The following is a 15,829-nucleotide window of genomic DNA, read 5'->3' on the forward strand; positions in this document are numbered from 1 at the left end:
ATGCAAAATACACTCTATGTAATTATTATCTGGCGTTGGTTTTCCCATGCATAGGGTCCACATCCAGTGTGTTCACCTCTGATTCCTAGAGAACTCGGGACTTGGAAAGAAAAATGATCCACGAGCATTCATTAAGAGGATGAAGGATAAGCTCGCGGTGAAGGAGAGGAGTGGAAATGGAAGAAAACTGGAATCAAGGAATTCTCTGCCATCTTGTCATTGTTAAGCAGAAGAAAACCTTGACTTTTAAGCCAAGCCGAAGCGAAATCAAGGTATTGGCTAGAAATTCTGCCCCAAACACACTCAGTTCCTCTTTATCTCTTATCAAGGTGATTCAGCAAGAGGAGGAAATGAAAATGCACCTCTTCAGAAGCTATTTCAAGATAAGAGTCCATTAAAGTTCCAGGTGGCCTTTCCTAAGCCTCCTTTGAGTTTCGGGTGCCCTCTAGTGGGAGCCATGGAGAATGGCACGCTAGGGTGTTGCTCTGCTGAAGGGCACAGGGCCTGTTTTTTTGTTTTTTTTTTTTTTTTTTTGTTATGACATCTAGAAGCAAACTGGGAGTAATTGTCGAGGGTGGGGATGGGGAGGGAATGTAACCAACATCTCTCTCTTCTCCTAAGGACTCAGAGGAAAACCCTGGCACGGTTCAGCCAAAGATCACTCAGGAAACCAATGAACGCATTGGGCTTCCTCACAGAGCACAGGGATGGGGGTGCTCCTCCCCACTCCACCAGCCTCACCTGGAATGCCTTTACCAGGTAACAGGGAGCAGCTGGGTACTTGGGTGAGAATCCCGTGCCCTACCCCGCCTCTACAGGAAGCCCATAACAAGCCCAGCGGGGATGATCTTCTGTGGGCATCAGATACTACAGGATTGAACCTGTGAAGGGACTAGCTGAGAGAGGGGTGTTAGCATTTTGTCTAAGCTCCGCCCCACAGTTACCTGGAAACAGCCAGGTGTGCCTGATTCACTATAGAAAGGGCTGCTCAACCTCTCCTCTCTCTCTTACTTTTGCCTTCCTGTGTCTGCTTTGTCCCCCCTCTCTCCCAATCTGCCCATTGCCCCTCTCTCTCTGCCTGCTCATGGCCAGCCTCTACTCCACTTCTCTCCCTCTATCCTCCTCCCCCCCTCTCCCCGCTGCCACTACTACCCTCTCAACTCCCCTCCCCTCCCCTGAATAAACTCTATTCTGGCCTTCGGAGGCACCCCCTTCCCCCATACCTTTAGATTAAGAGGTAAAACTTTTGGCTCCTTCTCCAGGACCATGAGTTTTAGGATTTTGCTGCTGTGAGCAGACACCATGGCCAAGGCAGCTTAAATAAGGACAGCATTTAATTGGGGATGGCTGACAGGTTCAGAGGTTCAGTCCATTATTATCAAGGTGAGAACATGGCACAATCCAGGCAGACATGGTGCAAGAGGAGCTGAGAGTTCTACATCTTCATCCAAAAGAAGCCAGAAGCAGACTGTTTTCTAGGCATCTAGGAGGAGGGTCTCAAAACCCACCCCCACAATGATGTGCTTCCTCTGACAGGGCCACACCTACTCCAACAAGGCCACCTCTCCTGAGAGTGCCACTCCCTAAGCCAAGTTTATTCAATCCACCTCTCCATGTCTGTCTGGAGAGATGGCTCAGTGACTAAGGGCACTCGCTGTCCTTGCAGATTCCCAGCATCCACATGACAGCTCACAACCTTGCTGAACTCCAGTTCCAGGAGAGCCAGTGCCCTCTTCTGTGGGCACTGGATATGTGTGTGTGTGTGTGTGTGTGTGTGTGTGTGTGTGTGTTTGTGTGTGTGTGTGTGTGTGTGTGTGTGTGTGTGTGTGTGTATCATACAAATATGTGGTCAGAACATTCATAGACATAAAAAATTAACTACATCTTCTCTAGAAGTTATGTGCAGTTCTTCCTCCCAGCCCCATGCTCCCAGAGATAAGACTCAGACTCAACATATATTTACAAATCCCTTGGCCATGCAGTTAGGCTCTTCTCTGACTAGATCATAATTTAAAGTAATCTAGTTATTCTAGCCTACATTCTGCCATGTGGGCTGTTACCCCAGTCTGTCTTGTCACATCTTCCTGGGCGAGTTCACCTCCTATGTCCTGCCTCAGCTCATTGACCATCAGCTTTTTTATTGATGGATGTTGCTTGTAAGAGATTACAATCTTCGAAATATTCTGATGACTAAACTCCCTCTTTTTTTTTTAAAGAATCATTTATTTTCATGTATATGTATACACTCATTACAGATGGTTGTGAGCCACCATGTGGTTGCTGGGAATTGAACTCAGGACCTCTGAAAGAGCCATCAGTGCTCCTAACCGCTGAGCCATCTCTCCAGCCAGCACCTCTGATTCTTGTGTGATTGTTCCTGTTGGAAACAGGCTAGAGTTAGCCCATGAGGTATAGTTATACAACCAGCCAGCACAGTCTTGAGAAGGGGGTTTAGCCAAGAACCCAGTGCCCAGTTGTCTTCTGTAGCGGGCATCCTGAGGCAGAGCTCCCTTGTACAATTCCTGGAACTAGACTGTCTCGTTGACTGGGAAACAGTGACAAGAACTTTCAGCTATACACGTGGGTGTCTAGTATCAGGGGATGGTGCTTTCACCATTATCTGAGTAAGAGAAGACGTCTTGAGACTGTCCAGGCGCACCAAGGCATCTGCAGAGCTCAGATAAGAGCCTCCAGTCAGCACACACTGCTGCTCTCAGCTCTCCAGTTGTTCCGGAGAAGAACCCACAGGGCCTGGGCTCCATGCTGCCTACCTAGGACGTCGGAGCCTAGGTTAGAAAAACAGCTCATCTGTCCCAGCTTGGTTTACACAGTTCTGCAGGAACATTCACTCAACAGTTCAGAATTCACTGAGTAAATTCAGACTGTTGGCCACTGGTTCCAGAAAATTCTCCTTGGCCCTCACTCAGCCCTTCTTTGAAGCTCAGGGAGAATTGCTTCCAACCTGTGCCTTACCCTCCTGAGGCTCACCGCTCTTCTACGCGGACGCCTTTGCTCACAGGATCGCTGGCAAAGAAATAAAAAGAAGTGTATAAACACACAAGCTAGAAAGCAAGACTCCCCCTTCTGTTTTTCCCTATTTCATTCTCACACCACACCATTCTCGGGGTTTGCTATGTATCCTTCCAGAACTTTCCATCTGTAAGAAGGATGATGCTGATAAAAAAAAAAAAAAAAAAAAGCCACACCCATTGAGTGTGTTCTCCGGCCCGGTGCTAGCCACCTTCCCTGACTGTTAGGAAGTGAGTCACCAAACAGGCCTTTAAGATAGCTGTTACCTCTGTGGCCATTTCCCCACAGACGCCATGATGGAACTTGTAAATGGTAAACTGAGAGTCGGAGCCCAGTCATGCTGACTGTGGAGCCCGTGCTCTTCTCTTCTGTTATCTGAGGCTTGGCTTTGGAGTGTGAGTAACACCTCTTCATGCTCACCCACTCAAGTATTGGATGTTTCTCTTAAAAATGTGTGTGTCTGTGTGTGTGTGTGTGTCTGTGTGTGTGTGTGTGTGTCTACATGCGCACAAATGTACGGTAGAATTCTGATGATGGAATTTAACTTGCCACACTAGCTTGGCAAGTACCTATACCATCTAGCAGCCCGGCCCCCTGCTCATCCCCCCCCCCCCACTTACCTACTTTTGAAATGAGTTACCACTGTGTAGTCCAAACTGGCCTCAAACTCAAGACTATTCTCCCCGAACCTCTGTGGTACTAGGACTTCAGGGGTGTCCCCACCACATCCAGCTATTGCTTTTTTTCCCCCTTTTATTTTTATAATATTGATTAAATATTCTATAAGATGGAGTTAGCCATTTTTTTTGTACAAACAAACTTCTGGAGTTTTAAATTTCTCTATTCCATCAAATCTAATATTGCTTTCATGTGTGAATTTCTATAAAAATTCACCAGAAATTGTCCATGAAAATTTGTTTTCTTTTTTTAATAGATACTGTTAAAGTCTCTCTAGAAGACCAGATGTCAGACATTGAGGTCCCTGGTATGTATATATATATATATATATATATATATATATATATATATATATATATATATATATATACCAAGCATGGTGGCTCACACCTTTAATCCCAACACTAGGAAGGCAGAAGCAGGCAGATCTCTGTGAATTTGAGGCTAGCTTGGTCTACAAAGTGAGTTCCAGGATAGCCAGGGCTGTTACTCAAAAAAAAAAAAAAAAAAAACATGTTTTAAAAAAAATAAAACAAAACAACAACAAAAATTCCTATATATATATGTATGTATATATATACATATATATATATATATGAAATGTAAGATATGGCCTAGAAAATCCAATGCATTAAAAAACAAACAAACGGGCTAGAGAGATGGCTCCGTGGTTAAGAGCACTGAGTGCATTTTGCATTTCTAGAGGTCCTGAGTTCAATTCCCAGCACCCACATGGTGGCTCACAACCACATGTAATGGGATCTGATGCCCTCTTTTGGTGTGTATGAAGACAGCGACAGTGTACTCATATATAATAAATACATAAACCCACAGTGTTTTTAAAAAGGACTGTCTACATTAGAGCATTTTATTACAAGAGTCTGTACTTCTACTAAAGCACGGAGCACTAATACATTTTATGCATCATGTAATCAGGCACCTTTCAAAATGACTTATCAATAGGCCATACACTCAACTTTATTCAAACAACAGAACCGCACTTATAACGCCAATTTCCCAAAAATCTTAAGGTCTGCCTTTTTTCTCACTCTCAAGATGCTCCACCTTAGTCTACGGATATTCTGATTTAGCCAGTCTGAAGAGGCCATCCTTTTGAAGGAACACTAGGTTATCCTAATACACTCAATTGTGAGAGCCAGTGCATCTACAGGAGAGACCTAAACGTGTTTTTTTAAGATTATGTGTATTACTGCTCTGCCCGCCTGTATGTGTGTGCACCGCCTTGGGCACCAGGGATCCGCTGGAACTTAAATTTCAAGTAGTTGTGAGCCACCAAGTAGGCGCCCGGGAGATGAGTGGCGGCGCTGTCAATGGCATCCTCACTCCATCGGGAGAGAGAAGAGGCGAGCTCGCGAGCGCCTCCTGCCGTCCGTAAGGAAGCTCGATCTGGGAGCCCCCGGAACGGCCGGCTGAGGCTGAGTGAGCGCTGAGCGGTCGAGAGAAGGTGGTCCGCGAACGCTCCAGAACGGAAGCGGAAGTGATGTCACGCTAGCCTCGAGCGCTCCGTCTGCACAGACCACCCTTCCTTCGCGGAGCCCGGCCGGAAGCGGAAGTTGCTAAGGGGTGGAGGGGAGTTGCCCGAGGAGTGTCAGGTTACGCTCCCTGTTCTTGTCTGAGTTCCAGCCGCGGCTGCCGGAGCAGGTAAAGCGGGGCTCGGCGAACGCGCGTGGCCCGAGGGGCGTGGTCCGCGGTCCCGGGGGTCCCGGCCGGGTCCTTCCCGCTTCCCTGTGTCCCCGCAGATCCTCCCGCCATGGGCAACACGAGCAGCGAGCGCGCGGCGCTGGAGCGGCAGGCCGGCCACAAGACGCCACGGAGGGACAGCTCTGGGGGCGCCAAGGATGGGGACAGGCCCAAGATCCTGATGGACAGCCCCGAAGATGCCGACATCTTCCACTCCGAGGAGATCAAGGTGCTGAGTCGAGGGGCATCGGAGCCCTCTTGACTCAGGTTGAGGGGAGGGCCCCTTGGCTGTTGTTCCCGCCACATTCCCAGCCTCACAACTGGAGGGAGATGGCCCCTTTGCTGCCCAGGATCCTGTGCCTAATTACCGATAGGAGAGTCACCCTGGGCTTCGTTGAACATCATTAAGGAGAAAACAGCTCTGGGACTGAGTTTCAGATTCTTAATTAAGAGTCGAGCTGTAATTGAGCACGAGTGTCTACTTCTCTCTTAGGTGTAATTGATTGCGTGGCTTTGCCACACTTTTTCCCTCAACTTCAGGCCAACTGGCTTTTGCAGAAGTTGGGTTGGGAGTTTTAGTGCTCGTTTTGGAGGTAAAACGGGAGCACATATGTTAAGCTGAGAATGAAGTTGACTAGCTGACCGCCAGAGGTGTTTGGCTCGGATGGTTTCAGTCTACCCTGCTAACTTTAGTTTAGATCCCAGCAGCTCCACTTGCAGAGGTCAGTGGCCAAGAGTCTCTCTGGACGGCTGCCAGAAGCTAACTACCCCCACTTCTCTCCTGCTTCACTGAAATAATGCCTTGGACTTTAAGCAGACCAGAGCAAACAATTTTTGCAGGCCGAGCTGAAAGTTCCTGCTTGAGCCACATTCTCTTAAAACCACAATGATGTGGCCAGTGCTTCCGGCTGCGGGGCCCAGTCCAAGGGCGTTTGGTGATTCTAGGAGAAAAAAGCTAATTCCTCCAAATAAGCTGCGTTTAGGAAGGCTGACACCGACCAGCAGAGTCTCTGCCTCCTGGCTTGTTGCCTACTAATCCCCATTACTTAAACAGGCTAGTTGGGGAGCCGATCACTCCCCTTTTACTCCCCCACCCCACCCCCTGGATTGGGCTAAGAACCCAGGTTACTGTTCTCCAGATCTTAACTTTGAGTCTGACTCTAAAGCGCCTACTTTAATGGCACTTGTCTGTGATAGCTTGTTTTCTGAGCTTGTTGCATTATGGGAAAGGTGTGTACGGTGATCTTTAGCATGTTTCCTGGGAGTTGAGATTGTCCCCACCCCTAGAAGTCATTTTGGCCCAAGGCTATCTAAGAGGAAGTAAAAAGTACTTGTGTTGTATGTAGCAGGTATGTGTGTATCTGCTGCGCCCTCTGCACTCTTTGCAGGGGGCTGGATAAACTTTTTTTTTTGAAAAAGAAATGGGTGGCTTTGCTGTTCTCTGCAGAGTCAGGGAAGATGGACTTAACCCACATCCTCTTTTTATCAGTAGTGACTGTGGGGTCAAGTCAGCCATTCTTCCCATCCCCCCAGTTCAGCATCATAGGACAATTTATGGGTTGCCACCCTCTTGGAGTCTAAGCCTTTCACGGGTGGGCATATCAGATACCCTGCATATCAGGTGTTTACATTATGATTCGTAATGGTAGCTTTCTACCGTTATAAAGTTGCAACCAAATCTTGTTTTGGTTGGGGTCACCACCTCATGAGACAGGCGCAGCATCAGGAAGGTTGAGAGCCTGCTCTGAGGCAATTCCAGTGTGTTATCTGATCTGTATAGTTCAAATCCTTGGACTGCAGGCATCTTTTAGATAAGAGCAGTTCGGCTTCTGGAGCAGAGATAATAGAAACTTCTTAGGCTTCCTTCAAGGCTTTCTCCCACCCCAGAAGCCCAGTGTTTGGCTTTTCCTCTGACTGTAGAATAGAAATGATCCATATCATATCTAACTGGGTCCCACCCCAGGGTTGGATCTGTCCTGCCTCACCGGACAATACGATTTGCCACAGTGAAGGGACCAGTCTGTCTTATTTACTTAGCTCTCCTCTGTACCCCAGCTCTTCCCTTACCATTGGATCGTGTCAGTTTTAACAGCTCTGAGATCATCTCTCATAAGCCCTTACATACCCGGAAGTTTTGCTGAATGAGGGAAACTGACTGTATTAAAGTCACCTTGGACTCATGGTGGTCTTCTTCAGAGTCAGGCTCATACCCTTTAGAGTTTTGGTGAAGTCTGCAGTAATAGTAGCAAATGGTTAAGCACCGCGTGTGTCAGGTTGTCTCAGTCTTCGAAATACAGTGGGAGCCGTTACTTTATTATCTCTGTTTGGCAGGTAGGGGAGCAGGCACAAGTGTGCCACAGACAGGAGCACAGCTGCCTGCGTGGACAAGTTGGGGATGGGGAGCTCACTGCCGGCCTGCCCTGAGTAAACACCTCTGCTTCTTAGGCTCCAGAGAAGGAGGAGTTCCTGGCCTGGCAGCACGATCTGGAGGTGAATGACAAAGCCCCCGCCCAGGCTCGACCCACTGTCTTCCGATGGACAGGGGGTGGAAAGGAGGTCTACTTGTCTGGGTCTTTCAACAACTGGAGCAAACTTCCCCTCACCAGAAGGTACTACTGGCCTGCAGTGTGTTCTCTTGGCTTAGCTGTGGATCTATTCTGGTTTCTAGAAGATCTCTGTGGGTGACTAGTGTGAGGGTATTTTTGTAAGACAGATGCTGAGTGAGGAAATACTTAATGGGTTACAGAGTTCAGATCCCAAACCCTAGAAGTCGCCATCTTTAAATGCACATTTAAAAATGGACACTGTTTTTGTGCCATACTCAGATACTCAGCTATACATTTCTTCTGAGGAAGTTGTTGCTAGTGCATTAAGGGGGTGCTGGGTTGGGACCCTTAAGGATGCAGATCTGAGCCCATTACTGCACTAAGCAGTCACTTCTATATGGGACTGCTGGACTAGGTGACTTCCCGGGTCCCTCCTAACTGACTCCTGTGTGTCGTTTTTGGAAGGTTAGAAGGTACATGCAATGAAGACATCATTAGCAAGGGTATAGTGAGACACTTTATCAAAAACCCTGGTGTGAATGGCCATTTGTTGACTTTTCAGTGTTAGGATTGTAGGTTCCCAGTATCTGAGCAAAGCTTCTGGGAACTCTTGCCTGCTGCTCCATTACTGGTCAAGGCTGTGACCTCTACTTGTCAGAATTGGTTGCCGTGTTTACTCCTGCAGCTAAACTCTTGGTGGTACCTGGGGTCAGAGGGCAGGGCACCTAGCTGAACTACTACTTCCTTTCTTTCTGCAGCCAGAATAACTTTGTAGCCATTCTGGACCTGCCTGAAGGAGAACATCAGTACAAGTTCTTTGTGGATGGTCAGTGGACCCACGATCCTTCTGAGGTACTCTGCCTGCAGCCTTTGGCCCTCTGGGTACCTGCACAACCAATACCGACCACCTCCCCTGTGTCGTGCTGTCAGGTCCCTCTTCCCTGTGTGTGGCATGGCTCTGAGTTAGATAGCACCAGTTGCCAGCTCATTGGTATAAATTGACAAAGAGTAGCTAGCAAGGAGTGAGGCCTTCCAGCCAGGAATCCCAGTCCTCTGAGAACTCCACAGACTTCCATGTCATGATTTCTGCCTGTCTGTCTCTCCCCAGCCAATAGTAACCAGCCAGCTTGGCACAGTTAACAACATCATTCAAGTGAAGAAAACTGACTTTGAAGTATTTGATGCTTTAATGGTGGATTCCCAAAAGTGCTCCGATGTGTCTGGTATGAACAGTTACTTTATCCCACGTGTGTGCAGGCTGGGGCTGTGTGGCTTGGACATACTCTCTTTCCCTTGCCTCTCACACTTGAGCAAGAGCTGCCCACATGTGGACAGGAGTAGCTCTCGGGGCCACAGCAGTTCATTCCTAATTCCATCAGCCCTGGCTGTCGGAGTTTAACCCCGAAGAAGCCTCAAGTCACTGCCCTTGTCTTGTGGGTGTTCTGCATTCCACTTGGCTGTGGAACAGAACTAAACTTGAGGTTATGCCGCAGGCAGGCCTGGAGAGCCGAGAGGACACGTTGGGTCAATAATGAACCAGTGCCAGGGAAACTGCCAGCTCATGTCCTGCTGGCGGTGCCTGGAGAATTGCAGGCTGGCGGGTGACAAGTAACACCTCGGTGACCTTGGCTGTCACTGGTGCAGTCCATCACGCTGTCGGGCTTCCTGACTGGAAGTGGCTCCCTACAGAAAACAAGTTATATTCTCTAGAAACCTGTTCTGTTCGGTCCCTGTAAACAGTCTTCTAACCATGGAGCTCTCAGTGACCTTCGTTCCACCCACACCCCATGGGAAGAGAACCCCTGGAAGGTCAGAGAGAACCCATGTGTTATGATCCGGATGGCTGTTAGTGTGCTTCCCTTTGTATGAGGGGCCTGTGAGCTCAGTAAGATACTCTCAACCGTGGTCAGGTCATGATCTGGGCTTAGAAATCCAAAAACAGTGCTCTGTTACTAGGGTAGTGGGCCATTCCTAGATGACCACTTACATACACATTTTCAAACAGGCAGCGGGTGCAGCCTGGAGGCACTACACACATTCCTCCCGCCAAAGCCTTTAGCTAAAGAGCTGGTTGATCCTTTGCAGGCAGAAAGTGCACCGCCCACTGCTGCTGAGCCAGCTCAGCTCTAAGCTTCCTGTTAGACACTTAAGTGGCTTGTTTGATTTTGTGTATTTAATGCTGTGTATTTCTTTTTTCTTTTTAAAGATGTATTTATTTTATTTATATGAGTACACTGTAGCTGTCTTCAGACACACCAGAAGAGGGCGTCAGATCCCATTACAGATGGTTGTGAGCCACCATATGATTACTGGGAATTGAACTCAGGACCTCTGGAAGAGCAACCAGTGCTCTTAACCACTGAGCCATCTCTCCAGCCCCTGTGTGTTTCTTAAAGCTCAGCTTTGGGCATTTAGTGCTTTTCTTGGTTATTGAGCTGAGATGTGATGGGAGCTTGATATTGAGAAAGCTAGTAGTTCTAGGTCAGCTTAGGTGACCAGAACCCTTCCTGACATTCAGGTGACAGCTCAGTACCATCTTCTAGCCAGCCAGCCGTCACAGTTTAAGGAGCTTCTAAAGTGAGGTAAAGATGCTCAGACCTAGGAGTGTGGAGCTTAGAGCATTAGCCCCTCATTAGACTTCTTGTATTCTGCCTGGGAGACCTTGTAACTTAGGCTGGGCCACTTAGTCCCTACTTGAAGCCTAGGACTTGTGGCAGTTGCCAAACTCAGCCTTGCTCTGCTGACGAGAGAGGCACAGCTTCTCTGTTAGTCTGGCTCTGCCACAGCTGCTCTTCCACTGAGCATCTCAAGGTTCCGTTGAGCTTTATCCTAGGAACCTAATTCCAAAGGCATTTCTCATCCCCTCTGTTTCCCCCTCTTGAAGCTTGAATGCCTTTGAAGAAAATAAAGTCTGTATTGGGGAAACCAGGACAGAAAGCTAGATGAGGAAACCATGAATCAAATATAGCCCCAGAGCCTATAATCTCAGAATTTCTTGTCACCATCTCCCAACAGAACTGTCCAGTTCCCCCCCAGGACCTTACCACCAGGAGCCTTACATCTCTAAACCAGAAGAGAGGTTCAAAGCCCCGCCCATCCTCCCGCCACACCTGCTGCAGGTCATCTTGAACAAGGACACAGGCATCTCTGTGAGTACTCCTGTCCAGAGCTCCTTTCTGCTTGCTTCTCACAAAGCAGTGGAGGACACATGTGCCTTCTAATGTTGGGAACTGCTGTCGCCCTCCCCTGACATGGGCACAGGCTACTTGTGAAAGGTTGGCATGCTGTTATGCCTCCCCAGCTGTAACATTTTAGGTTCTAGCTTTAATTACTCAGTTACTTTTGGAAACATCAGCCCTCCTGGGGCAGAACTCCCACATTTCCTCTGTACCACATCCACCATGGCAGGGGAAGGGTAAGCAATGCCCTCAAGATGTCTGATCCACTCAGGCAGGCTGCCTACATTAATCCATGCTTTGCCCTCATGACACCTAATTTATCGCCGGTTAGGACCTGTCTCCCAGTAGTCACTGGGGATTTAGTTCCTAGTGCATGAGCCGTAGAGACAGCAAACTAATATCTGGTGCTAAGGAGACCCCCTCACACTGTACCCAGAAGCAGAGCCCATGTGCTGGTGGTCTGACTGGAGGGCTCCCTGCTACAGTGTTAGGGTTTGTTACTCTATCTCAAAAGACATCTCCTCAAGGCCGCCCCCTCATTCTTGTATAAAAGTTCAGAGGTTGGAAGCCACTCAGTACCTCCCTAGCCAGAAAGGCATACACCTCCTAGCCCCTCAACCCACACAGGGAGGCATGGCCAGTGAGAGGCTAGAATATGGGTTCAGGAGAACAGACCTCAGATCTTGTCTCCAGTAAGGAAGTGCTCTCCATGGCGTCTTGTTTCCGTTCACAGTGAAAGGGAGGGGGGGCAGTTTTATTTACTGGCATTCTCAGAAGGCACTTGGGGTCCCATGTCTTAGAGGCTTTGGGACACATATGTCTCCCTGTGGCTGTTTATTTATGTCTATAATTCATCCAAGTGTCAGAATTCCCTTCCTTTTTAAGGCAGAGCCAAATACTGTTGTAGCTTCTTTTTCTGTTACTGTGATAAAATCTTTGACAAAAGCCATTTTGGGAGGACCCCATCGCAGGTTCTAGTGGATCCTACCAGGGGAATCAGCAGGAGTTGTAGTCATCCCTAGTGGATGGCCACCTCCTGAGCCAGTGGGACCCCACTAGGGATGTCCCACCGGGCATGCTGAAGGGCTCCAGCTAACACCACACAACGATGCTATGCATACCACATGGGTCAATCCGCCTCTCCATGGCTTCTTCCATCTTGGCTTTTATGAATAGTTTTGCAATGATCATGGAAGTATCAGTGTCTCTTCAGCATCCAGATTGTTTCCTTTGGACGCACTCACGCCTGCATGTACATGTACATGCACACAGACACATGGGTTGGGTGGCTGAAAAGCTCCAGCAGCAGTTGGTTGAAGCAGCACGCAGCTGAGGCACATAGGAAATCTCCTTTGCAACAGCCATCCACTGTTAGCCTCACGGTGACCTGTGCACGCTGGGAGGCCCTGCTGGGCAGAGCTGGACCCCAGGACCTGGCTTCTCTTTTGACCCATGCTCCTGTGAGTTCTGTCCTGGCTGATTTTCCCAGACTCAAAAGTAACCCACTACAGGGCTTTCTAGGATGCAGGTGGCCACTCCTTAGGCCACCACTCGGAGTCCTCAGGATGCCTATGCATGGTGAAGACCGGCCAGCTTCATTTGGAAAGGCCTGGTCACACCTCTTTAGAGTTCTTGCTCTCCCTCCAGCCCAAGGCCTCAGAGGCCTTTTGGCAGCCAGGAGATCTTGAGGTCGCTTCAGGACTGGGATTCCCAGAGTTTGAGTGACATGAACATGTCCTTCCCTTGAGGCAGGGACCTCAACCTCAAGCAACAAAATGGGTAGCTTGTAGCCACCCCTAATATGTGAGAGCATTTTCTTAAAAGTTGGGAATGTGAAATGAAAAAGCTCTAGCCATCAGCCTCTGGAGGCAGAAAGGTGTGTGAGGTAGAGTCCTTGTGTCCACTTCCAGAGTCGCCTGCATGCTAGCTGTAGAGACTTGGTTCACCGTCTACTTCTTGGGACCATGGAGCATGCAGCAGCTCTTGTGTTCTGGGAAAGCCTTTTCAGTGGGTCCCTCCTCTTCTGCCTCTTCTCTCTAAGAAAATGGAGTGGGGCCTGCCTTACAGGTCCGAATGAAAACTTGACCAGAAGTGCATTGTTGCATCTGGGCGGCACGAGGGGTCCACCTTCTCACCTCTCTAGTCCTCTCCACAGGCTCACACTGTGGGCTTGGGAATGGTCCAACTCCAGAGCCTGGCTCTCTCCTTGGCTACCCCACCCAGGCCATGAAATGGAGGGGAGGGGGCATCTTGACTTCCAAATCCTGCTTGCCTACATATCCCTTTGTCCCTCACAGTGTGATCCAGCGCTGCTTCCAGAGCCCAACCACGTCATGCTGAACCACCTCTATGCGCTCTCTATCAAGGTAATGACCTGTCTGGCCTTAGGGCTGTTTCAGAGCATGTGGCCTGGCATGTTAACAAGCTGAGCAGCTGATGGGCTTGGGCCCTGAAGGTGGGCCCAGGAGCTAAGTGATTCTCACATTCTCTGGTCTGAGTCCCTGACTGGTCATTTCCACCCTCTTAGGATGGAGTGATGGTGCTCAGCGCAACCCACCGATACAAGAAAAAGTATGTCACCACCCTGCTCTACAAGCCCATATGAGAGGATGGGAGCCAACCATGGACCACAGCGGCAGCAGGCGGCGCTGGGCTCACCGTGTGCATGCGCATCCTCACTCACTGGGACATCTCACCCACACCCTAGTCCTTGAAGGTTTGTCCAGGCACAGCCAGAAATAGGGATGGGACAGCTGCCTGCAGTCCCAGCACCGCACGCAGTGCACGAGGCTCTTGTGCTCTAAATATCATCTACTCCACTGGCCAAAGATGACTGTAGCCAGACCCGAATGCTGGCAACTGCTAGTAAAACCTGGGAGCACAGGCTGAAGCCACACAAAGTCCTCTGTGTCCGTGAGGCCGCTCCGCTGTCCCTGCTGAAGCCTGGCTGTGAAAACAGCAGTGCTCGGTGGCCTGTCCGTCCGAATCAAAGCAGTAGGCTGTAGATCCTATGGAAATGCAATGTCTGATCTCCAGATGCAGCTTTGCACTCGTTTCCCGACACTGTGCACTAAGACATGTTTAACCAGAGTGGCTGGCTGTCCACTCTTAAGGCAATAAGTCACCAGGATAAGACTATAGATCATGTGACTACACTCAGCAATAATTGTTCTCAAAACAGACTTCAAAACCCACTGCCATTTCTCCACTAAGCCGGGTGATCCTGAGGACTGTCCACCATGGAAGGTTGGCCACGTTGCCATGACAACCTGGCTGAAGTGACCAGCCTCCTTTTAGTTCCAGCATGTGCTACTGAGCTGGGGACCCACGTCTCCAGTGAGCCAAGAGTATATCCCAGCAGTTGCTCTTGCTGTTCTAAAGAGATTCCAGCAGGGTTGGCATGAATGAACTCTTATACTCAGTCTGATTTCCATGGTGACATAACAGATTTGCCTATCGTCACAGGTTCCTGTCACCCACCCATCAGCAGAGGCAGGCACCAACTCTGATGCCCAGGATTTCGTTATACCTGAGTTTTGAGTACCTTTTTGTTACTGTTTTCAAAAAAACACGGACTTGCTGTCATCTTGATGTACAAGTTTCAATAAAGCTTTGTAAAATAACTGGAAAAGGTTTGACTTAGTTTTATTGAAGAAAATACGGCAACTTCCAGGTTTATCTGGTGCTTTCTTGTGGCACTCTGCAGGGAGCAGCGCCTGAGTCACCCACCCTCACGTCTGTGGCTGCCTCTGAACAACTAGAAAGTCTCACATGGGAATCAGCTCTCTAATTCTTGGGGTCCCAGGGAGATAAGAGCACTAACTACCCAAGCATGAGAACCCAAGTTCACATCTCCAGTACCCACACTTACAGCCCTCGTGCTGTGGTGCAAACCAGCAGAACAGAACTCACAAGCAAGTTTTGTTTAAGCATGATTGTGAGGTTCAGTGAGAAATCCTGCTTCAAGAGAAAAAGAAGGAGAGTGATTAGGACACCTGTCCATCCTGCCGGGGCTGGAGAGATGGCTCAGTGGTTAAGGGCACTGACTGCCCTTCTGGAGGGCCTGAGTTCAAATTCCAGCTGTCTGTAACTCCAAGATCTGACATCTTCACATACATGCATACAGGCAAAACAGTGCACATAAAACTTTAAACTAGCTCTACCCACAAGAGGCTGAAAAACCCAACTAAGAATGCCATGTACAAACTAGCCCAAAGTCCACCCTATGAGAGTGAGCACCCCAGGATCATGGGTGGCTCCTAAGGGGATGACGGGTAGAGCAGCGGATGGCAGGCACACCCTCAAAAATGAGAACTCGAGCACTCTGTATTTAGAAAAACCTCATTTTCTCCAAGAGACATCCTGTGGTGCAGGAGATGCCCATAGGCCCAGTGAGAGGTCCCAGACCCAGGAGCTAAAGGCAGTGGGGTAAATTACCTCAAAAAAATGGAAAAGGAGTAGCTGCATTCAGCCCTCAGAAGCACTGTCACCTGTCAGCTATGACCCAAGTCACACTTGCCCTGTTAGCATTCTGTCTATAGATGACTGGGCCCATGGTTAGTAGATGCTTACTCAAACTGCTTTTCAGTAAGGATGTATCCCCTCTCCCTGGTAACTTAAAACACATGCATAGAGCCAAAGGTAGTACCTGAAAATTAAGACCTAAGATAATGCAAGGTCGACACGGTGGTTCCT

The 15,829-nt window shown here is 48.9% G+C and overlaps 1 protein-coding gene across 2 annotated transcripts; it reads left to right on the top strand.

Annotated features, from left to right (window-relative positions):
• Positions 1 to 5,275: 5,275 nt before the first annotated feature.
• On the top strand, positions 5,276 to 14,752 carry PRKAB1 (protein kinase AMP-activated non-catalytic subunit beta 1). Of its 2 annotated transcripts, XM_080940558.1 has the most exons (8): positions 5,276 to 5,370; positions 5,469 to 5,638; positions 7,855 to 8,018; positions 8,714 to 8,807; positions 9,064 to 9,178; positions 10,971 to 11,104; positions 13,432 to 13,500; positions 13,662 to 14,752. In XM_080940558.1, exons 2-8 carry the CDS (start codon positions 5,480 to 5,482, stop codon positions 13,737 to 13,739), a joined length of 813 nt encoding a protein of 270 aa, XP_080796684.1. In that variant the 5' UTR covers positions 5,276 to 5,370; positions 5,469 to 5,479; the 3' UTR covers positions 13,740 to 14,752. The 2 variants fall into 2 exon arrangements, with proteins under 2 accessions (XP_080796684.1, XP_080796683.1); XM_080940557.1 differs by having other exon boundaries at positions 5,305 to 5,638.
• The last annotated feature ends 1,077 nt before the right edge of the window (positions 14,753 to 15,829 follow it).

The sequence above is a fragment of the Micromys minutus genome (genome assembly GCF_963924665.1).
Source record: "Micromys minutus genome assembly, chromosome: 29".
NCBI lineage: Eukaryota > Metazoa > Chordata > Mammalia > Rodentia > Muridae > Micromys > Micromys minutus.

What these genes read in the sequence shown, in the direction of transcription:
- PRKAB1 (XM_080940558.1), top strand. Translation starts at nt 5,480, where the DNA reads ATGGGCAACACGAGCAGCGAGCGCGCGGCGCTGGAGCGGCAGGCCGGC. An exon ending in AAAGTGCTCCGATGTGTCTG is followed by an intron (nt 9,179 to 10,970) that starts GTATGAACAGTT and finishes ATCTCCCAACAG; the next exon opens with AACTGTCCAGTTCCCCCCCA. An exon ending in ACAAGGACACAGGCATCTCT is followed by an intron (nt 11,105 to 13,431) that starts GTGAGTACTCCT and finishes TGTCCCTCACAG; the next exon opens with TGTGATCCAGCGCTGCTTCC.